Source organism: Camelina sativa, chromosome 15 (genome assembly GCF_030686135.1).
Source record: "Camelina sativa cultivar CO46 ecotype springtype chromosome 15, ASM3068613v1".
Classification (NCBI taxonomy): domain Eukaryota; kingdom Viridiplantae; phylum Streptophyta; class Magnoliopsida; order Brassicales; family Brassicaceae; genus Camelina; species Camelina sativa.
Window position 1 is genome coordinate 31,584,059 of NC_141894.1, and position 27,316 is coordinate 31,611,374.

General features: G+C 37.4%; 3 protein-coding genes and 3 pseudogenes across 5 annotated transcripts; 3 read left to right on the forward strand and 3 right to left on the reverse strand.

Moving 5' to 3' along the window:
* Nucleotides 1–70: 70 nt before the first annotated feature.
* On the forward strand, nucleotides 71–5,506 carry LOC104747939 (cell division cycle protein 27 homolog B). The gene is made up of 16 exons (XM_087488906.1): nucleotides 71–344; nucleotides 922–994; nucleotides 1,114–1,223; nucleotides 1,360–1,406; nucleotides 1,495–1,592; nucleotides 1,673–1,959; nucleotides 2,594–2,749; nucleotides 2,877–3,090; nucleotides 3,219–3,442; nucleotides 3,534–3,599; nucleotides 3,847–3,966; nucleotides 4,115–4,191; nucleotides 4,279–4,398; nucleotides 4,498–4,717; nucleotides 4,808–5,089; nucleotides 5,206–5,506. Exons 1-16 carry the CDS (start codon nucleotides 240–242, stop codon nucleotides 5,254–5,256), a joined length of 2,250 nt encoding a protein of 749 aa, XP_087345032.1. The 5' UTR covers nucleotides 71–239; the 3' UTR covers nucleotides 5,257–5,506.
* A 1,762-nt stretch (nucleotides 5,507–7,268) lies between these two features.
* On the reverse strand, nucleotides 7,269–9,637 carry LOC147927406 (uncharacterized; annotated as a pseudogene). The gene is made up of 5 exons (XR_015582820.1): nucleotides 8,799–9,637; nucleotides 8,577–8,709; nucleotides 8,158–8,445; nucleotides 7,838–8,065; nucleotides 7,269–7,751 (listed from the first exon to the last, which is right to left on the reverse strand). The product of XR_015582820.1 is annotated as an uncharacterized LOC147927406 (transcript).
* A 514-nt stretch (nucleotides 9,638–10,151) lies between these two features.
* On the reverse strand, nucleotides 10,152–14,011 carry LOC147927407 (uncharacterized; annotated as a pseudogene).
* A 2,118-nt stretch (nucleotides 14,012–16,129) lies between these two features.
* On the forward strand, nucleotides 16,130–18,251 carry LOC104748954 (putative metal-nicotianamine transporter YSL4; annotated as a pseudogene).
* Nucleotides 18,252–20,321: 2,070 nt separating this feature from the next.
* LOC104747940 (uncharacterized) lies at nucleotides 20,322–22,071 on the forward strand. 2 transcript variants are annotated; one of them, XM_010469647.3, is made up of 4 exons: nucleotides 20,322–20,713; nucleotides 20,817–21,113; nucleotides 21,218–21,427; nucleotides 21,523–22,071. In XM_010469647.3, the coding sequence occupies exons 1-4, from the start codon at nucleotides 20,488–20,490 to the stop codon at nucleotides 21,867–21,869; spliced, it is 1,080 nt and encodes a 359-aa protein (XP_010467949.1). In that variant the 5' UTR covers nucleotides 20,322–20,487; the 3' UTR covers nucleotides 21,870–22,071. The 2 variants fall into 2 exon arrangements, with proteins under 2 accessions (XP_010467949.1, XP_087342914.1); XM_087486788.1 differs by lacking the exon at nucleotides 20,322–20,713 and having other exon boundaries at nucleotides 20,974–21,113; nucleotides 21,194–21,427.
* Nucleotides 22,072–23,193: 1,122 nt separating this feature from the next.
* LOC147927408 (uncharacterized) lies at nucleotides 23,194–27,214 on the reverse strand. Its single transcript, XM_087487446.1, has 2 exons — nucleotides 26,308–27,214; nucleotides 23,194–26,174 (listed from the first exon to the last, which is right to left on the reverse strand). The coding sequence occupies exons 1-2, from the start codon at nucleotides 27,212–27,214 to the stop codon at nucleotides 23,194–23,196; spliced, it is 3,888 nt and encodes a 1,295-aa protein (XP_087343572.1).
* Nucleotides 27,215–27,316: the final 102 nt, after the last annotated feature.

Below are 27,316 nucleotides of genomic sequence, written 5' to 3' on the forward strand. Positions count from 1 at the left end.
TACTTTTTAAAAACAAGGCTTTATGGTTTTGTCACGTGCCAAAAGGTTTGAAAAACAGAGCATCGCACGTGCCGCCTCAAAATTTGAAATCACGACTTCAAAACAAAAATCCCAAAGGGTAAGAAAATAAATTAATTCCCAGAAAAAAAAAAAAGCAGAAACCCTCTCTCCTCTCTCTTCTCTCTTCTCTCTTCTCTCTTCTCTCTTCTCTCTCTCTCTCTGGAGGAAGCAAGGCAACTATGGAAGCTATGCTTGTGGACTGTGTACACAACAGTCTTCGTCATTTTGTATACAAGAATGCTATTTTCATGTGCGAGCGTCTCTGCGCTGAGTTTCCCTCTGAGGTGCCTTCTTCTTTTCACTCTCTCTATCTGATTTTATCTCTATTTCTTTCAAATTCTGTTAAATCGAAGCTGTTGGAATGGTCAAATATAGATTTTTGGGGTTTTAATTCGTCTGGGTATCTTTGAATTCGTCGAAAGTGCATCTCTTTTTGGATTTCGAATTCGATAGTTTCACTGTGTCTTCTTCGAGATCGATTTTTGTTTCTCACCTTTTTTAGCCCTTTGCTTCGCGATCTATGTGTTTGATTCTCGGGTCAATTCGTTTTTTTATACTCTCTATTTTTGTTGAATTTGTTTTTATTAGTAGCTGTGTAAAAATTGCAATTTGAGGTTTGCTTCTCTCTAGATTTCAGAAGTAAATGACTTTGTCCTTATATAATTCCAAGTTTAAATTTTTATTATCCTTGGAACTTAGCTATGAGTCAACCAGCTACAGGAAACTCTCTGGGCTTATCTCAAGCTTTGTTAAAATTTGGGTTTATAGAGCTTCAATAATAGCTGAGATATTCTATTTAGCCTTGTCTGGATAATTTCAATATTCTTCTTTAATCACTTTCTGACTTTTCCTCTTATACAGGTTAATTTGCAGCTATTAGCCACCAGCTACCTGCAGAATAACCAAGCTTACAGTGCATATCATCTGTTAAAGGGTGCGTGCCATGGTGTCTTTACTTGTTGCTTATTAGTTAGCCTTTAAGTCAGAATTTTGCGCCATCTTTTGTTAGGTTGTTTTTGATCATCTTTGTATTCGTTTTGATATTGTGTAAAGGAACACAAATGGCTCAGTCCCGGTACTTGTTCGCGTTATCATGCTTCCAGATGGACCTTCTCAATGAAGCTGAATCTGCACTCTGTCCTGTTAATGAACCTGGTGCGGAGGTATTTAATGTTCTCTGGTATACTGCCTTTATTCGCTTATTGAATCTCATTTTACTAACGCAGTGTGTCAGTATCTGGACCTTATTCATTGATTTAGTTCAGTTAAGATTACAACAGGCTTCTGGTTATTGTGCAGATCCCTAATGGTGCAGCAGGCCATTACCTTCTTGGACTTATTTACAAGTTTGTTTTTCATTCTCTCTATGCAATTATTCTTGATTCTGAATGTCGTCGGTGAGATGATTTCTCATATATAATAGTGACCTTTCAGGTATACTGATAGAAGGAAGAATGCTGCTCAACAATTTAAACAGTCTTTGACAATAGACCCTCTACTTTGGGCCGCATATGAGGAATTATGTATACTAGGTGAACAGGATACCTTTTCTGCATACTTGGCACCTTTGCTATGCCTCTCTAACACTTTTCTTTCCGTTCAACTTCTTCAGGTGCTGCAGAGGAAGCAACTGCAGTTTTTGGTGAAACAGCTGCTCTCTCCATTCAAAAGCAGTACATGCAACAACTGTCAACTTCCCTCGGCTTAAACACGTACAATGAGGAACGTAATTCGACTTCTACTAAAAACACGAGTTCTGAAGATTATAGTCCAAGGCAGTCTAAACACACACAAAACCATGGCCTAAAAGATATCTCTGGAAATTTTCATTCTCATGCACTTAATGGAGGTGTTTCGAATATGTCATTCTATAATACGCCTTCGCCAGTGGCTGCACAGGTAATGCTACACGATTTTCATACTCCTTTTTTAATGTACAGCTCGTGTTCATCTGTTGATCACACATTCTTTAGTACTTAGGAGGTTTATGCATCATGAGTATTAATCTCACACTGTATGCATCTGTTATTATATCTCTTATGCCAAAAGAATGGTTTGTTTAATCTTGAGTTCTTGACTATTAAAAAATGGGGCCTTGATTCTGTTTTTGTGTCTCTGGTTTGTCACTTTATTTTTATCAGCCTTATCTGAAATGGTTTTTTTTGGCACTTATCTGAAATGGTTTATAATACCCCTTCGACAGTGGCTGCACAGGTAATGCCACAAGATTTTTTCATACTCTTTTTTTTAATGTACAACTACGTGTTCATCTGTTGATCACTACATTCTTTAGTACTTAGGAGATTAAATGCATCATGTATATTAATCTCACAGTGTATGCATCTGTTATTTTCTATCTCTTATGCCAAATAATAGTTTGTGTAATCTTGACTATTAAAATGGGGTCTTGATTCTATTTTTGTGCCTCTGGTTTGGCACTTCAATTTTATCAGCCTTTATAGTTAATTGAATAATAACAGCTGTAATGAGATTTTACATGCTTTTTTTTTTTTTTGTATTTTTGAAATTGTAGCTGTCCGGTATAGCTCCACCACCACTTTTCCGGAATTTTCAGCCGGCTGTTGCAAACCCAAACTCCCTTATTACTGACAATTCTCCAAAGTCCACAGTAAACTCGACTCTTCAAGCACCCAGAAGAAAGTTCGTAGATGAGGGAAAGCTACGTAAGGTAGTATTCACATATCTGTACTGGTCTACTTAGTTTCACTTTACTCTTTAATAGTCTGATTTGTACTTGGGATGAAATTTTATCTATCATCTTTCTTACCGTGAGAGCATGTCTCCTTTGTTTGCAGATTTCTGGCAGGCTATTTTCTGATTCTGGTCCACGACGGAGCTCGAGACTGTCTGCGGATTCAGGGGCAAACACTAATTCAAGTGCTGCAACAGTAAGCGGAAATGTGAGCAACGCTTCCAAGTATTTGGGAGGTTCTAAATTGAGTTCTTTAGCACTTCGTTCTGTAACACTTCGGAAGGGACACTCCTGGGCAAATGAAAACATAGATGAAGGTTGTTACATTCCATTTACTATATCACTATTTTGTTTGAAATCTGGCCTGTTGTGATTATTATCATGGCTTCTATCTTGGTGTCGGCATATTTGTAATACCCAAAGCGTTGTCATTCTGATTGGCTAGGAGTTCGTGGGGAACCTTTTGATGATTCAAGGCCTAATACTGCCTCAACGACTGGTTCTATGGCCTCCAATGATGCTAAATCCTGTGATCAAGAAGACGAAACAATGTTGACTGCGGGCACAGCAATGAGTGCCCAAAGAATCACAATTGGTGTTTCGGAAATATTAAGCCTCCTTAGGATACTTGGAGAAGGGTGTAGACTTTCGTACATGTACAGGTGTCAGGTAGACATATTGTTATTCTCTTGAATAATGCAAGGTGAGGTGAACTTATATAGGCTTATTTATTGTGTTCCTCTGCTTCTGGATGGTTCAGGAGGCACTGGATATGTATATGAAACTTCCACATAAGCATTATAATACAGGATGGGTTCTTTCCCAGGTAAATTAGTGACTCTTTTCTCTTTTTGACTGTCATATATGGATACAGCTTAGACATGTTTTATTTGGACAACCATTGGAGGAGCTATGTTATTCAGTTTTTTGTTGTTGTTGTGTATATACACTTTTTGTAACGACTAACTTGGACAGAAGTTTCCAAAGAGAACCACTGTGTGAGTTTTAGTCTGGTGCCCTGTGATAGTTATTGTTGAAGGTTGATATACATCTATTATTGCTATTAAATGTAGGTAGGGAAAGCATACTTTGAATTAATCGACTATTTAGAAGCTGAAAAAGCATTCCGTCTTGCCCGCCAGGCTTCTCCTTATTGCTTAGAAGGAATGGATATATACTCTACGGTCCTCTACGTAAGTGTATTTTCCTGGTTTTTAAACATACAGTCTCATCTGAGTCTGTGATGAAACTCAAACTTTGACATTTTGCTTTAGGTTGAGGGAAGGTTAAAAAATCATGTATTGTAATATTTTCATCCAAAAAATATTGTATTTTTTGCAGCATTTGAAGGAAGATATGAAGCTGAGTTACTTGGCTCAGGAACTAATATCCACCGATCGCCTAGCTCCCCAATCTTGGTAATTTTTGTTGGAAGTTCCTTTTCTGATTAATGTTTTAATTTACTGTTAGTGATTAGAGACATAAGCGAACAATCAATTATGTAGGTGTGCTATGGGGAATTGCTATAGCTTGCAAAAGGACCATGAGACCGCACTAAAGAATTTCCTGCGAGCTGTTCAACTGAATCCAAGATTTGCATATGCTCATACCTTATGTGGCCACGAGTAAGAAAGCTTCTATCGATTTGATTGCCTTGTACATGTGCTTGACAATGCTCTGGTTTTTTTTCTAAGTGACACTCTCTATCTTTACCGTCTCTGTAGATACACAACTCTTGAAGATTTTGAAAATGGAATGAAAAGTTACCAAAACGCACTTCGTGTAGATACAAGACACTATAACGCATGGTACGGGCTGGGAATGATATATCTTCGCCAAGAGAAGTTAGAGTTCTCAGAGCATCACTTCAAAATGGCTTTCCTAATCAATCCGAGTTCCTCTGTCATAATGTCTTATTTAGGGACAGCTCTGCATGCCTTAAAGGTTATTTTATTACTTTCATTTTATAAGGTCTACAAGAAAAAACAAGCTTTAAAGAATGACTAAATGCTTGTTCTTGTTCTGTGTGAACAGAGAAGTGAGGAAGCATTAGAGATAATGGAGCAAGCAATAGTAGCAGATAGAAAAAACCCACTTCCAATGTACCAGAAGGCTAACATTCTTGTCTGCTTAGAAAGATTAGATGAAGCTCTAGAAGTCCTTGAGGAGCTCAAAGAGTATGCACCTTCAGAGAGCAGCGTTTACGCTTTAATGGGCAGGATCTATAAGCGGCGAAACATGCACGATAAAGCCATGCTTCATTTCGGTCTCGCTTTGGATATGAAACCGCCTGCAACTGACGTTGCTGCAATAAAGGTTTGAGTCTTTCAAAAACACAACAAACAGAACCGTCCAGTGACGGTTTTTAAATTTGGAATTATATTGAGTCTAGTGAAAGGGATTAATAGCGTAATAATGGTTGTCTAAAACAGGCTGCAATGGAGAAATTGCATGTTCCGGATGAGATAGACGAGAGCCCATGAAACCATTGCTGCTCCAAGGAACCTTGGGTATGAATTAATGTGAAACCGTTGCTGCTCCACGAACCATGGGTATGAATTGTATGTGCAAAGCCTAGCTCTTTTAGGGAACTAGTTGAATTTTAAATCTTTAGCTTTGGTACTAAACAGTAACACAGCCACAAGAGCTTACCACATGACATGACTTGAGTAATGTATCATGAGTTGTATGTTGTCCATAACTACTTATTTGCAATAGATAAAATTTTCCACATGGGTATGTTTCTTACGAACTCTTTGTCTTTTACATATTTTTTCTTTTGGTATGTTCAATTTCAATGATATTTTTATATTGTGAACAGAGTTTGAAAATAGCGATTAAAAAGTTTAACAGCGTTAAACTAATATATTCTGTAGATATCGGTTATTAAACGTTATCAGAAAATCTTGAATAAACGTCTACTGGAATTGCTGACAAGGCGTTTGTAGAAACGTTTATTATGATCGCAAAGATTGCATCCGAAACCATTTCGCGGAACTCACAATTAAGCCTTGTTGTGATTTAAAAACTAAAGACAATATAAGTCTCGACGTTTGTGTGCTAACACCTCAACAACCAAACCACTTTTGATTATTTTTTTCAAACAAAATGCAGTTCACGTCTGACTATTTCAATTTGTATATATGTGAAGCCGATATTCCCGAGACTTCACTTCAATTTGTAAAAAACAAGGGACAGTAGTAAGTAGGTCTCGATGCTTCGCGTGTTAGAAACGCTAAACACAATAGCAACTAATTTGTTTCAATTGCACAAAGTTCAACATCATAAGATCAAAAAGCAAAAAACAAAACTGAGAGAAGAAAGATCCAACACACACACCAGGTTGATGATCAGTCACACCAACTAGATAGCATCATAAAACCATAAATTATTATTTAACCACGATACTGAAACTAATATTATGCTCATCTGCTCAAGCTTGTGAACCCCTCTTCATGTCTCACTCTTACTTGTGCTCCCTCCTCCTTGCTCTTTGTAAGCTTTTAACCTTTTAGCATCTTTTGCAAGTCTACCTTTCTTTTTCTTTCTCGGCCTTTTCTTAGTGTTAAGGAGCTCTCTGTCTATACCAAAAAGTTTGTAGTAATGCCAAGCTTCATTGGCACTAGCTATGAGTTCGCCTGTTGCTTCATCATTGTATGCCAAAAAAACTTCGAAACCTCTTTTTCGAACAGAATGAATGATCTTCATGAAGTCTTTATTGCCTGTCACAACAAGGGTGGGGCAAGGGGGCAATTTATCACACATATATTGAAGAAGTGCCACCTTTGCAGCATTGTCGGCTGTGTCTCTTTCTGAAAAATTTATAAAAATAATTGATTACTAAATGAATAGAAAATTAAACTAGTAAAAGACAAGGTTGTGATTAAGAGGTTTGTTACCTTCCGATCGTGGTACATGAACTAAGTTAATATTGTCTTTCTCTTGCTCTTTCCACTACAAGAAAATACGCATTTTGCGACTACATTATTAGTCACTTAATAGTCGCCAAATCAAGATTTACGATTAATTAGCGACCATTTCATACAGTCGTTAATCGATAGTCGCTATTTGTTGTAGTCGTAAATTTAGTCGCCATTTTGCGACTAATAGGCGACTATATACATGTTGTCACATAGTAGTCATCATTTAGTCGTAAAGTTTTGTGACTCCATCGCGACTAAGTTACGACTATATTTTTAGTGACTAGGTTGCGACTATTCTGTGATTAAGAAAACCGAACAAATGGGTTGTTTATTTGGTCGGTAGATAGTCGTATAAGTTTTGGTGACTATATAGTGACTAATATATGTTGTAGTCACTATATAGTCACTTTAGTTTTTAACTATATTGTTAAAATTTGATGACTATTTGGCGACTAACATTTTCTGAAACTGGATATAGAATATTTTAATTTCTCTTTTTTCTTTTTAACCCTGTCAACAAAACCAACAAATGATTCTAAATTGGAAACCTAAAGAAACACATAATAATTATCATAGTTTTCAAAACACAAAGTACATACAACACATAGTGTCACCATTGAGTTCATCAAAAAATAGTTACTTAGTAGTAGGTAATTAACACATAGAGTAACCTATGGAGTTGAAGTTGGATCTTCTTCTTGAAGAGGCTCTGTCGTGGTAGTCTCTTTAGCTGAATGGGCTGTCAAGAACTCCTTGAACCGTGGATCACATTGCCGCAGAAACTTCCCCACCAAGTCCAACTCGTCAATCTTCTCCTTCTGCCCAGCAATAATTTCGGATTGTTGAGCAATTTGTGCATCACGCTTCAACATTTCTGCATCACGCCTCAACATATTAGCAGCCTGCTCCTCTATCTTCCGTTGAGCTTCCTTCAATTGTTCTTGCATAGCCACAAAGGCTAAAGTGTCTCCTGCTTGCTTCCCCTTGCCATTGACAATGCAGTCATAGAGGCTTCCAACTCCAAAAGGTTTTCCTCTTGAATCCTTCTCAGTGGACTGCAAAGTAAGAGAAAATAAGATATTAGAGGATGTCAAATTAAACTCCAAGATAACATTTTTGTATTGTTAAAATAAAACGTAACCTGAAGAAAGATTTCTGTATATTCTTCAGTTGTTAGCTCTCGGGGCCGTGACTCCCCATCTGAGATGGCAGAAGGATCTTCCTGGAGCTGAGACAACCTCTCTTGCACATTCTTCTCATATGTTTCTGCTATCTTCTCTGCCTTCCGATCAACATATGTCCCATCAGGCTTTGTATGTGCCTTGATGAAAACCTCACCAATACGTACTTCTCTTCCCAATTCCTCTTCCTGTAATGTTAAGAAACAGACAAGTAAATTTTTAATGTAACAGCTAGGTCAAAAATAAAAGTGGTGAATGTGTAACAACAGAATTGGCTCACCATTTCGTTTTGAATCTGTTTATACGACTTTGGCCCTGAGAGGTGGACATGAGGACCGAGGCCATTACGGTCAGACATACGGCAATCAGAATATGTTTTGCTCCTTTGTTGTGCTTCTTCAGTGTCCCAGAATTCTGTCATTGTTGTTCATAGAGTAGTTCCAATCCATTTAGGTTGGCGTCTAGTAGTTCTCACGGTGCTAACCATGTCTTTGAGCCGATTTTGACAGATGGTCTCGAAGTGAGCTTGAACAGTCCCAGTTATCAAAGGATCCCAAGTGTGGGTTTTCTACAAAAAACAAAAAGAAAATAGCTAATGTGAGTGAAAAGAAGCACAAGTAAATAAAACAATATATGAAGAGTAAAGCAGTATGTGAAGCTTAAAGCTATATATGAAAGCTAGAGGACAGAACACTTAACCGCAAACTCAATGAAGTATCTTTCCTGTTTATCCCGAGGAACGCATGTCCAACTGTAGAAAGGACCTTCAAATTTGTTTAAAAGAATTTTAGTAATCTTCCGAGTGAGCGTAGATCCAGGGTCACGATCAAACCTCCAGACACATGAAACAATAAAACCAAAGTCAACCAACAGAGACACTCAAAATAACAAATCGATAAGTCTAAGAGTTTGTAACCGTACCATTCTGTCTTTGGTAGGGGAATGGGAGAGAGGACGGTGGTGAACTCATGTCTGTTTGGCACTAGAAGCAGTGCATTCAGAGCCCGCAATGTGTCCTCCTGGAGTTCCGGCAACACCGGAGGATAATCAGCTTGGAAATTGTTGCCTTGAGACGATGGATGCGAACGATGACTGCGAGTCTGAGAGACTTCAGCTGGAGAAGGCGGAGGGTCAACTAGAGTAGGCGGAGGGTCAACTAGAGCAGGCGGAGGATGCGACGGATTGTAGTGGACTTCTTGAGAACGAGTCGGGTTCACTGTAGTCTGCGGTGGGTGAGTGTAGGAGTTGTGAAAAAGCTGTTGAGACGGAGGATGCGACGGATGGACTTCTTGAGAAGGGGTCGGGTTCACTGTAGGCTGCGGTGGGTGAGTGTAGGAGTTCTGAAAAAGCTGTTGAGGCGGAGGATAGTTCCGGATTTGGGCCGCCGATGACTGTCGTTGTACTTCAGGCGTCTGCAGCGGAGGAGGAGATTGGACCGCCGGCGTGAAGTTGTACTGATTGGGTAGAGTGTGCGGCCGTTTATTTGCTGTTGACGCTCCGAATCTCTGAGAAACGTTAGGAGCAGCAGGTTTCCTCTTCCTTCCTCCTCGATTAGGCATCGTTTGAGATGATGGGAATGATTAGGGTTACGGATTTGGGGGAATCGAGAGGAAGAAGAGAAGGATTAGGGTTTAGATTTGGGGGATCGAGAGGAAGAAGAGAAGGATTAGGGTTTAGATTTGGGGGAATTGAGAGGAAGAAGATGCGGATTAGGGTTAATCGTTGGGAGAATCGAATCGAGAGGAAGAAGAGAAGGCTGCGAGAGGAAGAAGAAAATGGGGATTAGGGTTTTCGTATTAGGGGGAATCGAGAGAAGAAGAGGGTTAATGGGTTTGGGTTTGGGTTTAGTTAGGATTAGTTAGGATTAGTTTGGTTAATGGGTTTGGGTTTATGTTTAATTAGGCCCAAATTTTAATCTACAATTTTAATTAACCAAATTTATTTAACCTACAATTTTAAAACAATTTTAATCTACAATTTTAATCTACAATTTAATCTACAATTTTTCTCTACAATTTTAATTAACCAAATTTATTTAATCTACAATTTTAATTAACCAAATTTATATAACCAAATTTATTACACAATAATATTACACAATAATATTACATAATAATATTACACAATAATATTACATAATAATATTACACAATAATATTACACAATAATATTACACAATAATATTAGACAATAATATTACACAATAATACACAAATATTACACAGTAAAAAGACAAAAATTAAAAAACAAATACATAGTAATTTTGCCAAATAATTATTGTTCTTCGTCTTCTTGTTCTTCATCATCAGAAGACGATAAATTACACTGGAATTCATCTTCTGGATCCGCATCTCCAACATCGTAATCAAGGTTTATTGGATTAGCATCTGCTACCAAATTGTCGACTATGAGATCTTCAACTGTAGTCATCAATACAGCATCATCATTTTCTGTTTGCAACAGAGTCGGGTTCATTGCTTTCATATTCTCCTGAAATGTTTCCCCTCGGATTTACTTTCAGAACACTTAGCCACTCTCGCTTTGGTTTCTTTGTGTATGGATACGGAATATAGCAAACTTGATCCGCTTGAGATGCTGTTTGCACAAAATCGCAATTTAGTACGGATAGTTACATTAAATAAACTTATATATAAATTCTAGACAAGTCTTACGTACCTAAAATGAATGGCTCATATTTGTTGTATTTTCTCGAAGAGTTCACGTCAACAACGCCACTATTGCTCTTCCGAGTCCCTCTACCAATGACAGGATCATACCACTTACACTTAAAAAGTGTGATTCTCAAATTGGTCATCCCTTCGTACTCAAGTTCTATGATATCAGTTAAGTTCCCATAGAAATCTGCACTATCAGATGCATCAGTGTAATTTTCACCTTTAACACATACACCATAGTTACATGTCTTCCGTCCAGCGCCGTGATTCTGCGTATGAAACACATAACCTCTTGTAAAGTATATTGGCCAAGTTTTGACCTTGTGTAACGGTCCATGCACTATCTCTTGAACCCAAGTAGGAAATGGATTTGTGGCGTTCCAGTATATAACCTGCGTATACATATAAGTATTATATATCAATGATATAATTAAATAAATGCATAATCAGAGTCGGTTACATGGGTTCGAGTATACTTACATAATCTTTCACCCACACATGATATTCTTCAGCTCTTTTCGTGGACAGTTCTTTTTTGGTTAATTCAGGATATTTGGTAGAAAGAAAATCCTCGAACATACTAAGAAAATTAAATATATTTAATATATATGAGAAATATTTGTGGAGTCTATATATATGCGAGGCTATATTATATACCTCTCAATTGGTTGAAAATAGTCACAATTCCGTAAAACATATGCATGTGCGCACTGATAGTCTCTCTCTGAAAGCCATACTTCATGCATTTCCCCACTTGGGCGACCGACATGAGTAAATATATTAGGGACTCCAGGGACATGATATATTGGGACTTCACCTTCATAGAATCTTGTTAACCTGATCAAATAAGATAATTAAAAATAAATCAAATTAAGTATAAATTTTAATTTCATTTAATTATACCTTGATTTTGTTTGTATATGATCGGCAAAGTAGTGCTCAGAGAAGTAAGCAATCTCGTCATTGATATAGGACTCAACGATTGATCCAGCCGCATATCTTTTGTTCTTCGCTTTTCCTTTCAACTTTTTGAAAAATCTTTCAAAAGGATACATCCACCTATATTGGACAGGGCCTCCCAATTCTGCCTCATATGGGAGATGTATAGGCAGGTGCTCCATCACATCAAAAAATGATGGTGGAAATATCTTCTCTAAGTTGCATAAGATCAAAACAATGTTATGTTTAAGAATTTGAACGCGACTTTTTTGCAAAGTTCTTGAGCATAAGTCCCTGAAAAATGCTCCAATCCCTGAAAATTTCATGTCTTAGGAAATTATATTTAAAAATATATACTACTAATTTAATTAAATAGGTAATATGTACTACCTGATAATGCAAGGTGAACGTTCCGGTCTAGGAGTTCTGCGAAGATAAATGGAAGAAGTCGCTCCATAAAAACATGGCAATCATGACTCTTCATTCCTGAAAACTTGCCATTGATCAGATCAACACAACTAGCCAAGTCTGACGAATAACCATCTGGAAATTTCACCGCATACTTGACACATTCCAATAAATTTGTTTTGGCTTCCTTTGTCAATGTATATGCTGGGAATGGAGCTTTACCCTTCCTATCAATATGTAAGTGTGGTCGAGAACAAAATTGTTCTATGTCCAATCTTGACATGATGTTATCTTTAGATTTACCCTGTACACTCATAAGAGTATACAAGATGTTGTCCACAAAATTCTTCTCGGTATGCATCACATCAATATTATGTCGGAGATTGAGGTCCTTCCAATAAGGTAGCGACCATAATATGCTTTCTTTGTGCCAATTATGTTCCTTTCCATAGCCTGGCATCTTCTTTTCATGACCGTTACCACCGACTTCCCTGGTTTTTGGTGGATTTACATCTTTCAAACGCTCATAATAAACTTGCTCACCAGTTAAAGACTGCGGTGGATAGTCGTTAGAAGCGTCTCTTCCCTTCAGGAAATCTTTTTTGTTCTTCCTTAATTGATGACCATGAGGCAGGAATCTTCGGTGACAATCAAACCAACATGTCTTCCTTCCTTTGGGTAGATAAAACGACTTTGTACTTTCCATGCAAATTGGGCAAGATAATTTACCGTGGGTGGTCTATCCCGATAACATGCTATACGCCGGAAAGTCGCTTATCGTCCACATCAGCACTGCTTTTAGATTGAAGTTTTGATTCAAAGACACATCGTATGCATCGACTCCAGTAGACCACAACTCTTTTAACTCCTCAATAAGAGGTTGTAGGAAGATATCGAGGCTAGCTCGCGGATGATTTGGGCCAGAATTCAGAATTGTAAGAAACAAGTACTCCGTATTCATGCACATACCAGGGGGTAAATTATATGGAGTCAAGATCACAGGCCACAGTGAATGATTACGAGACATGCCAAATGGATTGAACCCATCGGTACATAATCCAAGGTAGACGTTACGGGGTTCTTCTGCAAACCGAGGGTTAAGCTCTTGGAAATATCTCCACTCCGCCGCATCAGAAGGATGATTCATTTCTCCCTCTTTTGATTGGTGCTCTGCATGCCATCTCATTGCCGCTGCAGTCTTTTGGCTCTGATACATTCTCTTCAACCTATCAGCAATAGGTAGATACCACATACAACTATATGGTACTCTTGTTCTCCGTCGGTCCTCCTTAGGCTTCCATCTTGGTGAACCACAAAATAGACATGTCTCTTCCTTTTCGTCTTCTTTCCAGAAAATCATACAATTGTTAATACAAACATCAATTGTATAATATGGAAGGCCCAAGTTACGCATCAATTTCTCTGTCTCGTAATGTGAACCGGTAGACTGGTTGCCTTCTGGTAAGTAATCCGTCAAAATTCCGCAAACCGAATCTACTAACTTTTCACTCATATTATACTCCGCCTTATTTTGCATCACTCGAGCAGCCAATGACAATTGCGAGTGACCTTCACGACAACCATCATATAAAGGAGTTTTTGCACTATCTAACAAGTCGTAAAATTTCTGAGAATGGTTTTGTACCGGTTCTTCCACATTCTCATAACTCTCATTTTGATGATAATTATCATCTAAACCCATATTATAACGAAATGCATCATTCACCATATCCACATATGGATCTTCTACTACATTACCCATTTCTTCATGACTCCCATCATACGTCCTATCAGTGTAACTACTTCCTATATCCAAATTAATTTCTTCGCCGTGGTTATACCAAACATAATAATCTGGCATAAATCCATTACTAAACAGATGACTCATAACTCTTCTACCCGAGAGACATCTATTGTTTTTGCAAACACTACATGGACAGAGAAACTTACCCCCATTATTCTGAACTGTTTCTTGGCTACTTGCAAACGTTAAGAATTGGTCCACCCCCACTTCGAATTCAGATGAAAAATTCCCGTCACTTCATCGAACCTCTTGTACATCCACTCCCGATAATTACCGCCATTACCACCATAATTGTAATATCCCGCCATTATAATTATATATATATATATATATTTTTTTTTTTTGGGAGAAAATATAAAAAATTATATAAAGCAAACTTTTTTTTTTTGATTTAGAATTTTTTTTTTTGATTTAGAATTTTTTTTTAGAGGAGGAAAGTGAGTTAGGAGTGAAGAGAACAAATGAGTGCAACTTCTTTTTATAGACTTTCCTAGGTGACTAATAGGTGACTAATAGGCGACTACATAATAAAAGTTGGTACACCAACCCCCGCATGGAAAACACGTTTCTTTTAACTGTTTTTTGCGACTACTAGGCGACTACAAGATGACTATGTAATGACTCGCCGTAAGAGTCGCCGAACAGTCGCTAAATTTTACGACTACTTTACGACTACCTTATGACTCGCCGAATGAGTCGCAACGTAGTCGCCAAAAATTACGACTATTTGACGTGGTCGTACTGTAGTCGCTAAATTGGCGACTAAGTTGCGACTATATAATTCCATCAACAATATAGTCGCCTCTTAGTCGTTAAAATACGACCACCGTAACGACTACATGAATTAGTCGTTTAAGAGTGACTATTTAGCGACTAAATCCATGTAGTCGCAGAATAGTCGCTAAATCGTCACTATGTAGTCGTTAATTTTGACGACTACATATGTGGTCGCTATGTGTAGTCGCTAATCACCTGTTTTCTTGTAGTGTTCAGATATTCATATTTTACTGTGTTGAAATGACGTTTATCTCCAATCCCAACAAACCCCGATACAACAAAATTCTTCTTCTTAAGAAACTCAACGATATGTGGATATAATAAACCTAAATCATGAGCTTCAAAATAATTTGGGATTGGACAGTTTTCCCAATCCCAAATTATATGCAAGAGACGAGATTGGTTTTCAATAGAAGGCAACCTCAACAAAATAATAAGAGAGTACTTTTAGTAATGGTTAGAAAAAATTAATAAATACTTACATAAAATATGAAGAAAAATAAAATTACTTGGTTGCACGATCTTTCTTCTTGAAAACATTCAGAGGTTCCCCACCAACGGCTTCTCTGATTTCGGCACACTTGGACCCTGACAATTAAAAATTAAGATTTTTTTAGATGAAATCAGTTTTAACGAAAAAAAGATCAAACAAAAGCGATAGATATAAGTATTCTTAAGAAATACAGAACATTTGTTAGAATTAATATTGGTTGGAAACTCTATAATATTGGTTTTCATATAGATTAGAGGAGCGAGAAGCTATTCCTTTTTTTTTTTTTTTTCCGCTAATTAAACTTGTATTTTGTTCCTCATATCTTTTGTGTTCTCTTACAGAGACATCAATTGGAGTAGTTTACACTTAGAGGAGAATAAGAATCGATAGAAATAAGAGCGAGGAATTAATAAGAGCAACTCATAAACCTTACCTTTGGTTAGAGACATTGACACCACAACTTGAGTGTGGCCGACGACTTCGTTCAAGATGAAGAAGAATTAAATTTTAGTTTGCAGGGTGTTAGATAGTGGGCTTCCAACTCAAAACTAATTGGCAATGAGTGGAGAGGCCCATATCTTATATATACAACTTAAGATCCTACTCAACTTTCAATGTGGGAAATTGTATCCCTAATACGCCCCCTCGAGATGATAGTTTCTTTAAGCATCAATCTCGGTATGTTCGGGCATGAATCGGCGGACCAACTATTGGGTCGGGCCAATTATGGATTGGGTTGAGTATGTGCGGACCGGGCTCTGATACCATGTTAGATAGTGGGCTTCCAACTCAAAACCAATTGACAATGAGTGGAGATGCCCATATCTTATATATACAACTTAAGATCCTACTCAACTTTCAATGTGGGATATTGTATCCCTAATACAGGGTTTTTTCTTTCTGGATTAGGGCTTCCTTGGGCCAAAGTGATTATATACTGTTCGATTAATTGTCTAAAACCGAATTAATTGACAAACCGAACCCGAAAATTATAAATCGAAATGTCTATACCATAAATTAATCGAGTACGTGAGATCGATCCAACGGTTGAGAAAACAGTTTCTTAATTTACGTGAGATCAGACGGCTGGCATCGTAGTTCCGAGGAGTACATGCCACGGCAGATCTAACCCTAGCTAGATAGTCTTTCATCGGAGATGGGCATCTTCTGGGACATTGTGGATTGCGAAATTCCTGATGGTCTCTCTCTTGACGTGGTTTGTAAGAATATCAAATCGGCCCTTGTGGGTGATGGTTATCGTGGTAAAGTGTCAATCCGGGCTTATTGTGAGATGAGAAGGAGCGAAGTGATAGTGCCGTCAGAGTTTGAATCCTCTGGAATCGAGCTCGTACGCGCAGGTGAATTCCCTCACTTTAGCTTAAACCTCTCTCTCTCTCTCTCTCTCTCTCTCTTTCATACTAATTAATATGTTTATAACTGCTTATCATGTTATCATTTTTCTTAATATTATATGTAACTTATCGAATTTCTTAGAATTGATTAAGAGTTTGTCAAAAATAACTTTGCAATCTCACCTCCCTGCAGAACATAGCTTGAGTTTCATTAAATATTCTCATCTCCAATGTTATTTACTTCAGAAACCAAGTTAAATGTCTTGGGAAGTACCTGAGCCTTAGCTTGGAGTTGCTTCAAGTGGTTCTTCAGTGGTATTGGTGGTGCCTGTGGTTTTGATCACTTTCCCACACTTGGTTTAATTTGACACTGTTCAAGTACACGTAAGTTCATAATTTCTCTATCTTAACCAATATAGTACAGTTTAACAATAATCTATTGCAAACAAGAATGTTTTTAGCATGTGGAACTAATTGATAACGCACTCATGATTTTTCTTGTGCGCAGATTTTACTTTGATTTCAGTCCTACTTTTGTTGGATGTGGTATGATCTGTCCCCATTTGGTGAACTGTTCTGTTCTTCGCGGTGCAATCATTTCTTGGGGTTTTCTCTGGCCATTTATATCACAGCATGCTGGTGACTGGTATCCAGCTGACCTTGAGGCCAACGACTTCAAAGGTCTCTATGGCTATAAGGGGAGTTCCAAAAGGGGAGAACAGAGTTGAGTTTTATTGGTACACTCTCTCTGCAGTGGTTACTGACTCTTTTTCATATCATTACCGAATTTATATAGGTCTTTATCCCCACTGCTATCATCATCCTTGGTGACGGTCTCTACAACCTCATTAAGATCATTGTTGTCACTGTGAAAGGGTTCTGCAACAAAAACTCCAAACAACACCACCTACCTCTCTTTACCGACATCTTAGGTACGAATGAGACCTCGAAGTTACTCCTGGAGAAGAAGAAAAGAGATGACGTATTTCTCAAGGACCGTATACCCCTGGGGTTTGCGGTTTCTGGTTATGTGGGTCTTGCAGCCGTTTCAACCGCTACAGTTCCGTTGATATTCCCACCACTAAAATGGTACTTGGTCCTCTGTACATACATGGTTGCCCCGGTTCTTGCTTTTTGCAATTCTTATGGAGTAGGGCTCACGGATATGAGCATGCCTTCAACCTACGGAAAGACTGGTCTTTTCATCATCGCTTCAATCGTAGGTAGTAAAGGTGGAGTCATTTCCGGTTTAGCAGCATGTGGCCTTATGATGTCAATCGTCTCAACTGCAGCTGATCTCATGCAGGACTTTAAAACAGGTTACCTCACATTGTCGTCAGCTAAATCCATGTTTGTAACTCAGCTTTTAGGTACAGCAATGGGTTGCATAATCACCCCTATCACGTTCTGGCTGTTTTGGACTGCTTTTGATATCGGTGATCCTGATGGTGTCTACAAAGCACCTTACGCTGTCATTTACCACGAAATGGCTATTCTAGGGATAGAGGGCTTTGCAAAACTGCCTAAGCATTGTTTGGCTAGCTCTTTGTTGCGGATTCTTCATCGCTGCTCTGGCTGTTAATCTGATTAGAGAAATCACACCGCGTAAGATCTCTAAGTTTATACCACTTCCAATGGCTATGGCTGGTCCATTCTACATAGGAGCGTACTTCACCATCGACATGTTCATAGGGACTGTGATTATGTTTGTATGGGAACGGATGAATAAGAAAGACGCAGATGTTTACTCGGGTGCAGTAGCTTGAGGATTGATCTGTGGGGATGGAATCTGAACTATCGCATCCGCAATTCTTTCAATCTTAAGAATCAATCCACCCATCTGTATGTACTTTGGACCATCCTAGACTTTGTTGTTACCATGTTGAATGTTGTTGCTACAAATCACAAACTAGTCAACGTTGACCGGCGTTGAATAAGCCCATCGGCCCAACTTTATATGGGCTTTTTGTGTTGAGAAGTCTATACGGGTATAATAAATGTCCCATGCACAACACTAAAAAAACAACAATACTTTATGAAAATTTTTATTTATCCACAGATACAAACCTAAAAAAAAAATAATCATAAGTATGTGATGAGAATTCAGTTAATATTAGTACACTTAACTCGCTCCATCATAAAGAGGTTCTGAACAAAACTAACTAATTTCAAATTGGTGACTAAAATTTAAATAATTTTATATGAACTGCAAAGTATTATACATATTAACAGATGTTTACTTTCACAACAACTAATTTTGATTGATTAAATTCCAAAATAAAAGAATTTTGATTAATTAAATTTCAAATGAAAATAATAATTTTTAAATAGATAAAGAAAATAAAATTACAAATATCTCAATATTATTGTAAAAAAGTAAAAAACATATATTTGATCCAACATAATGTCTTTTAGTAAGTTGTATAAAATATATAAAAATACACAATCTCGCGGTATACCGCGGATTAAAATCTAGTGTTTACTAGATTTTAAATAGTTTTTGGATTTTGATTCTTTGAAAATTAACTTCTTTAGCATTCAAGATTTTTAAAAATTAGATTCCCTGAAATTTAGGGAACTAGTTTTGGGGTGGTTTCTTTAAATTTCAAAGAGAAACTAAAAACCATAATTTCTGATTTTTGTAAATAAAAAAAAATATATTTTTAACGAGAACATCTTTTATTTTTGAGATTTTGATTTTTGATTTATTAATTTTAAATTCAACAGCAAAAACTAAAAACCAAGAAATCAAAAACCAAAATTCAAAATCTAAAATCTAAAAACTAATTACCATTCATGGCCATAGAATTGAAACGTATCAACATGTTATCAATACAATTAATATTTGGTTAATGAGTAACTTTTAAAACGGGAAAATCACGTTTTAAACCTTCAAAGTGTTATTGGGTAGCACTTTAAACTTGAGAAAATTTCAATAACACTATAAACTTTTAAAATAATTTTATTAACACTTTAAACCTTTAAAATAATTTTACTAACAATTTAAACCTTAAAACTAACTTTTATTTTTGTACCGCCATAAAAAATAACATAATAATAATATCCGTCAACACGAAATAGTTAAACTATGTTGGTTAATTTATATTTTAATTAGTTTTGTTTTTATAAATAAACAAAAATAGAAAAAATAAATTTGTGTTCATCTTCATTGTACAGAAAACTTTTATAACGTTATTCTTCACATCATTAATCATTTAAATAAATGCATCTCCACTGGATTATGATTCAAATCGATTGACTTCTCATTGGAAACCAATTAATCTTCTAAATATGTTGTCGTCTTTAATTTTACATTTGTCAAATGTTTTAACCTTACCTCTGATTCTACATCTTTTTTGCTTTGATGTACTTTTAAGCTTTTTTTATCAACAGTAATAAATAATTAAATTAAATTGTTTAAACAAGTATTATTTTTCCTTCATCTTTCATAGTGGTGCAAACTAAAAAGTTAGTTTAGGTTTATAGTGTTAGTGAAAAAATCTTAAAGTGCTATTCAATGACACTTTGAAGATTTAAATTGTGATTTTCCCCTTTTAAAACTATAAGATCCGGTAGATATCCAGTAAAATTGGATAATCCATTTGCTCAATATCCGATATCCAATCAAATTGGATAATCCATTTTTTTTTTTTATGATAGGCTTAGAAATATTCATTTTTTTGAATTTTAATTGTTTTAAAGTAAATTTTAGTATTTTGAATATATAAATAATTATTTATTGTTATTTATATATATATATTTCTTTTTTATGATAAGTTTAAATTTTTCTGTTTTTTTTTTAAATTATAATTTTTTTTTTAATAAATATAGAATTGAAACGTATCAACATATTATCGATATAATTAATATTTTGTTAATGAGTAACTTTAAATTAGATATATAAATAATCCGATTTTGCTAAATATCCGATATCCAGTAAAATGGATAATCCCTATTTGCTAAATACATCCGATATCCAGTAAAATTGGATAATCCATTTGCTTAAAATCTGATTTCTGATTTCGGGTTAGTTAGCAAAATTGACCCGATCCGATCTCTTTTACTATAGACGGCTGGCAAAGTAGAATTCTATATCTCTTTTACCCTAAATCGTTCAACGCTCTCTCTTTCTCAGCCGCAAAGTCCAACCCTAAACTTGACAATGTTTTCTTCATCAGAGGCGGAGACGGCCATCTTCTGGGACATCGTGGATTGCGAAATTCCTAATGGTCTCTCTCTTGACTCGGTTTGTCAGAATATCAAATCAGCTCTTGCGGATGATGGTTATCATGGTAAAGTGTCAATCCATGCTTATTGTGACACGGAAGAGAGCCAAGTGGCAATGGCTTCAGCGTTTGAATCCTCCGGCATCAAGCTCGTACGCGCAGGTGATTATATTGAATGAATACCTTTCACTCTGAACATACTCTCTTCTTCTTCTTCTTCTTCCGCACCGTTGATATGATAAATTTATATATATGTTGTCATCAGGAGATACAAATTCGAGACTTGTTAGGATGCTCAAGGACCTTAGTCTCTTTGCGGTAGACCATAATAAACCATCGAATGTGATGGTAATCTCACAAGACATGTCATCTGAATCGCTGTTCGTCAAACTCCTTCTCAAGGTGAAAAAGTATAGGAATCACAATCTTCTCTTAGCACAGATTGATAAGGTAAAAGGAGAGTTACTTAGCAATGTAAGTTCAATATGGTACTGGAAAGACCTATCAAGTGGAGGAAAGCCTTGCGGGGATGGCAATCATTGTAGTACTAGCGAATTTGCCAGTAAGAACCTCTCTGATCCCAAATTGTGTGATTATAATTAAATATATCTCTCTTTAGTCATATATATATATATAAACTAGGGCGGATCTGAAACCTCCTTGCAGAGGCTGAGATGGGCATCTTTTGGGACATTGTGGATTGCGAAATTCCTGATGGTCTCTCTCTTGACTTGGTCTGTGAGAATATCAAATCGGCTCTTGCTGATGATGGTTATCGTGGTAAAGTGTCAATCCGGGCTTATTGTGAGATGAAAAGGAGCGAAGTGATAGTGCCGTCAGAGTTTGACTCCTCTGGAATCGAGCTCGTACGCGCAGGTGAATTCCCTCACTTTAGCTTAAACCTCTCTCTCTCTCTCTTTTTCAGTAACGTATATAGCTCATGTCGTCCGTTGATGTTTGTTTGTTTTCAGGAAATAGACGTGCAAGACGTAATCAGATGCTAGAGGACCTTCTTTTCTTTGCAATAGACCATAAACCACCATCAAGTCTGATGGTTATCTCAAAAGACATCTCAAAAGACTCCCTGTTCGTTCAACATCTTCTCACTTTGAAACAACAGAAGAATCGCAATCTTCTCTTGGCGCAGATTGATAGCGTAACTGGAGACCTATTTGCTAGTGTAAGCTCAATATGGTACTGGTCTGACCTAGCAAATGGAGGAGTGCCTGCCTTCCAAAGCACCATTGACGACAGTTCTAGCCGAAGCTCACAAGGTGTTGCCAATAAGCGGGCGAGGATACAGAGCCCTGAGGAGTAAGGCGTAGGGGAAGATGAAATTTTCACTTATTTCAATATGATGTTTTTTTTTAGTTATAAACTTATAATCAGTGTTCTAAAACGCGCTATGCGCTTGCTACGCGGTGGACAAACGCCTAGCGCCTAACCGTATATACGGGTGCCTAAGCGGAATCTAGGCGGATTATATATTTTAGATATATAAATATATATTTACATAAAAATAATATTTACATATATATATAGGATGAAAACTTATACACTTTAATTTCAGAAAAACATAAAACAAAACTCTTATCTATCAAAATAGTTTAGAATCTATAATAATCTCACAATTTAAACAAAAAAAACATAATCCATTCAAAAATTTGTAAAATTGACAAAATGTAAGTTTATAATTACTTTGGAAGCAAATTAAATTTCATAAGTTTAGACTTTAGAGGCTAATTATAATATTTATTTGAAATAAAAACAATATTTTAAAAAATATTTAATTACAGTACTTTTTATCATTTTAGTCAACATACCGCCTAGAATCCGTACAGGCGTCCGCGTAGACCGCATAATATCCGCCTAAATGCTATTAGGCGTCCGAATTATTTAAAACCGCATAAATTACCGCATAGCTAAAATTCGAGACGCTCGATCACCGCATAGCGTATAACCGCCGCCTAGACACCTGCGTAGGCCGCATTTTAGAACACTGCTTATAATAGACAGTTGGTTATATCCCATTGTGTATGAAGAAGACTCGGTTTAATTATTGGTGAATGAATGAGTTTTACTTATTGGTGAATGAATGAGTTGTTGTTGAGTCAAAAAAAAAAAAAAAAGAAAAAAAAAAGCAAGAAGACAGTTTTACAACTATGTAGTCCTATATTAGTAGTATTTTACCATCCCAAAAAAAAAGTCAACAATCACTCCCCGAAGATGAAGCTGAGAACAAATCACGGGTTCTGAATTGATAATATCAGAATGATTGTACGTGGACTATTAAAACATACGTAATTCTATAATTATGATTAACGAATTCCACTTTCGGCGGGATTAAGATTAACGAATGTCGTCATTTATTCTGACTTTTGTGGTTAATTACATTAATTTAAAGGATTTGGGAAGTAACGGCGACGACTAGTAAACAACATTTCGTATCACTGATGATGCTTCCAACTTTTATAACTTTTTTTCTTCTTCTATATTATTATGTTTAATCCAAAAGTTGCGTCTGGACTCTTTTTTTTTTTTTTTTTTTTTTTTTTCACTCAAATATTATATTGATATTGATATATTGGACCTTAACTTACAAAAAGGATCGAAGGCAATCAACCCAGCAAATCAAAGCTAAATCATACAGAGATTCTAGCTATGTCCTCCACAAAAATACAGTGTAACCAAGAGGGGTAACCGGTTGCTACATACGATTGGCGACGATCCTCTCTTGTTACGCTCTTAGCTATAAGGTGAGCCGCAAGATTCGAATTTCTGTCCTCCAAAAACAGTTTCCAATCCAAAAAATTTTCCAAACCTGCACCAATCCAAAGGGACTGTAACTTGAAAGAAGGCCAGGCTCGAGGCCTAAGAACCCCTTCTATCAGCTCTTTATCCTCTGACGCAAAGATGATCTTATTGAAATTGTGACTTTTCATGCTTTCAATAGACCATAACCAACCATGAAACTTGGCATCAATATTACTAACCACCGATGCAAAAGACTTTCTGCTGTGGAGTAAAGCAGTTCCCCATTCGTTTCTCACTACCCACGCTGCTCCACTAGTATTCAGTTCCTGGTTCCATGAGGAAGCTATATTACATTTGACCCAACCAGAAGGAGGTGGAGACCACGAGTTTTTCTTTTGGGGGTGATTTAGTCTAGCTGTCTCTTCGTCTTTCTCGTTGAAAGCTTGAGCATCAATCCACTCCTGAACACTTTCTCTGATCTTGATGATTGTTTCAGGAACGCTAAGTCTTTTACCTTCAATGCTAATCAGATTTCTGTTTTTCCATAGCTGCCAAAGGATCCAAGGGAAGGCTTTCCTAATCTCCAGCTGTACTTTGATGTTTTTACTAACTAACAAGCAGTAGTACAAATTCTGGAATAAGGATGTAGGGTCAAACCCATTTTCTGGGTAAGGAAAGTTGTAAATTGCCCAGATTTGTCTAGCAACAGAACAAGAAAAGAGGATATGGTTTGGAGATTCTCCTTCAAGCCCACAATTCTGGCATCTCGAGTCAGCTTTCAAACCTCTAGCGATCATTTTGTCTGCAACTGGAAGACCCCCCGAGACAGCTTTCCACATGAAGGTCTTTATCTTTGGGACTGTACCACAATTCCAAAGTTGCTCTTTTATAATCAGAATTGAGGGTTGCATGAGAGCCTCTGTTACTAGATCGATGTGATCCCTTTGGTAGGCCGCCCAGTAACCAGACTTTACAGAGTAGGCACCACTTTTTGTGTGTTCCCATATGGAGAAATCTTTTGAGAAGGGAACTGGTTTAACTTTGCAGATCAACTCCACGTCTCTCGGGAAGAAATGAAAGTTCAGTTTTGTCAAATCCCAAGAAAGAGTGGCATCATCAATGAGTTCATTTACCTTTAAATCCAAATCAAAGATGATGTTTTTCATTAGAGGGGCTCGCATAACTCCATCGAGAACCCACCTAGACGACCATACAAAAGTTGATTCCCCATCACCAATCATTTGTCTCAAGCCTCTTTTTAGAAGTTCCCTTCCATGTAAGATACTTCTCCAGGCATACGACGGTCTGACACCAAGTTCAGCACTTAAAAACTCAACATCCTCAAAATATCTGCTTCTAAAAAATCTGGCAAACAGACTGTTTTCATCCTGAAGGATCCTCCAGGCCTGTTTAGCAAGGAGAGCTTGATTAAAGATTTGGATATCTTTAAACCCAAGTCCACCCAGATGCTTAGGGAGACATAATTTATCCCATCCAATCCAATGCATTTTCCTCTTGTCTTCTGTGGAATCCCACCAAAAAGCTGACATAGCCGATGTTAACTTCTCACAAGTCTTTTTGGGTAGTTTAAAACAAGTCATTGCAAAGACTGGCATGGCCATTGCCACAGCTTTAAGGAGGATTTCTTTCCCACCCTGAGATAGTGACCGAGCAAACCAGCCTGACATTCTGCTTTTCATTTTCTCATGGATATATGCTAGCAACTCCACCTTGGATCCACTGAAACATTCTGGAAGCCCAAGGTAAGAGCCTGCTCCTCCTTCTTTAACAATACGCAGTTTTTCTTGAATAAGAATCCTCATATCCGCTTCCACTTTATTCCCAAATGTGATAGAAGATTTATCAAGATTTATAAGCTGACCTGTAACATTCCCATAAGCAACTAGAATCCCTTGCAGAGTCGAAGCTTGATCTATAGAAGCTTTAATCAGGAACAGACTGTCATCTGCAAAGAGAAGGTGGTGAATGGCAGGGCCTTGAGGGGAGAATTGGAAGCCATTAAGTTGACCATCTAGTTCAGCTTTATTGAGCAGGTGGGTTAAACCCTCAGCACAGAGCACAAATAAAGCAGGAGAGAGAGGGTCACCCTGTCTTAGGCCCCTTTTAGGATTGATCAGGCCAAAAGGCTGACCATTAATCAGCACAGTGTACGAGACAGTTGTTACACAGAACATAATCATGTCCACCCATTTGCTATGAAATCCAAGCGCAGTCAAGATTCCTTGAAGGTAGCTCCACTCCATTCGGTCATAAGCTTTTGACATATCAGTTTTGACTGCCATGAAGCTTTTTGATATATCCTTATGAGTGCGAAGACCATGCACTGCTTCATGTGCAATGAGAATGTTGTCTGAGATTAACCTCTCTGGAATGAAGGCTGATTGATTTGGAGACATAATCTCAGGCAACAGAGGTTGTAGCCTTGCCATCAGGATTTTTGCGACCACCTTATAGAGAACAGAACACAAGCTGATTGGCCTAAGATCACTCATAAGAGGAGAATTAAGTTTTTTGGGAATTAGGCATAACTGCGTGAAGTTCCATTCTCTAGGGAAGACACCAGTTTCAAAGAAACTACTAACTTCCTTTGTAACTTGATCTCCAACTACCTCCCAATACTGTTGGAAGAATAACCCTGTCATTCCATCTGCACCTGGTGAACTTGATGGTTTTATTGAGAACACTGCATTTTTGATTTCCTCTTTTGACACCTTTGCTAGTAGTTGTTGATTCATTTCATCAGTCACTCTCGGCAGAATACCATCAAGCATACCTTGTGAGTTTGAAGGACTTGACGAAGAGAAAAGATTGTTAAAATAGGACGACGCAATTTCACCTTTTGAGGCCTCTGCTCTATGCACTATCCCATTAATATCAACCAACTTTTCTAACCCGTTCTTATTTCTTGAATTCTTGACCGACGCATGGAAGAATTTTGTGTTTCTGTCCCCCCCCCCCCCCCACCATCCATTTGGCTCTACTCTTCTGTTGCCAATGACTTTCTTCTTCTTTGTAAGCCTTAACAAGGTTTCGCTTTAGAGAAGCCATTAGAACTGAAGAAGGAAAGATAGAAGACTGGACAGCTTCCAATTCGTCTTGAAGACGATTGATCTTTTCCTTTGAATTGAGCTCATTGTCCTTTTTCCATCTACTAAGCGCTTTTCTGCAGTTTCTGATTCTCAGGGAAACAGATTCTTCAGGCCAAAAGGAAGACTGATTCCATGCTTTAACTATAGCTTCTTTCACCATTGGCTTATGCAGCATTCTTTTATCAAATCTGAATGAGCCTTTGTAAGAATCTTGTGATGAGATCAGATTCACCAGAACAGGTCGATGGTCAGATCCTCTTTTAGGGAGGAATGCTTGATTTGCCGCAGGAAAATTTGTCAGCCACTCCTTGTTGACAAATCCTCTGTCCAGCTTACATTGAATCCAATGAGGACCTCTTCTTCCACCCCAAGTAAATCCGTTTCCAGAACTTGGTAATTCAGACATACCACATTGGTTCAACATAAGAGAGAAAGGGAGGAAGGACGAATCTGCACGTCTTGGACCACCAATCTTCTCAGCATTATTCAGGATCTCATTAAAGTCCCCTACCATACACCAATTCTCCTTTCTGGTGATCCCTATTCTGGTTATTCTTTCCCAAACATCCTGCCTATATTGAACATTCGGATTCCCATATATACACGAAAGGAAAAAGCTGTGCAAACCAAACTTTACAGAGATATCAACCACATTCTTATCTTCATAAAGAAACTCCATATCTACACTGTTCTTCCAAAACACCGCTAAACCTCCACACGAGCCAACTGGATCAACTGTATGAACATTTTCATAACCCAGCCAGACTTGAATATCTACAACAACATCCTTGCAATTCATTGTTTCCATTAAGAACAAAATTTCAGGAAAGTGCTTTTTTCGCAATTCCATGAGACGAGGAATTGTCAGATCATGAGGCCGCCCCAATCCCTGGCAATTCCA

What these genes read in the sequence shown, in the direction of transcription:
- LOC104747939 (XM_087488906.1), top strand. Translation starts at nt 240, where the DNA reads ATGGAAGCTATGCTTGTGGACTGTGTACACAACAGTCTTCGTCATTTT. An exon ending in TGCATATCATCTGTTAAAGG is followed by an intron (nt 995 to 1,113) that starts GTGCGTGCCATG and finishes TATTGTGTAAAG; the next exon opens with GAACACAAATGGCTCAGTCC. An exon ending in CATACCTTATGTGGCCACGA is followed by an intron (nt 4,399 to 4,497) that starts GTAAGAAAGCTT and finishes CCGTCTCTGTAG; the next exon opens with ATACACAACTCTTGAAGATT.
- LOC104747940 (XM_010469647.3), top strand. Translation starts at nt 20,488, where the DNA reads ATGTTTTCTTCATCAGAGGCGGAGACGGCCATCTTCTGGGACATCGTG. An exon ending in CATCAAGCTCGTACGCGCAG is followed by an intron (nt 20,714 to 20,816) that starts GTGATTATATTG and finishes TGTTGTCATCAG; the next exon opens with GAGATACAAATTCGAGACTT. An exon ending in AATCGAGCTCGTACGCGCAG is followed by an intron (nt 21,428 to 21,522) that starts GTGAATTCCCTC and finishes GTTTGTTTTCAG; the next exon opens with GAAATAGACGTGCAAGACGT.
- LOC147927408 (XM_087487446.1), bottom strand. Translation starts at nt 27,214, where the DNA reads ATGAATTGCAAGGATGTTGTTGTAGATATTCAAGTCTGGCTGGGTTAT. An exon ending in AAGTCATTGGCAACAGAAGA is followed by an intron (nt 26,175 to 26,307) that starts GTAGAGCCAAAT and finishes TGCATAGAGCAG; the next exon opens with AGGCCTCAAAAGGTGAAATT.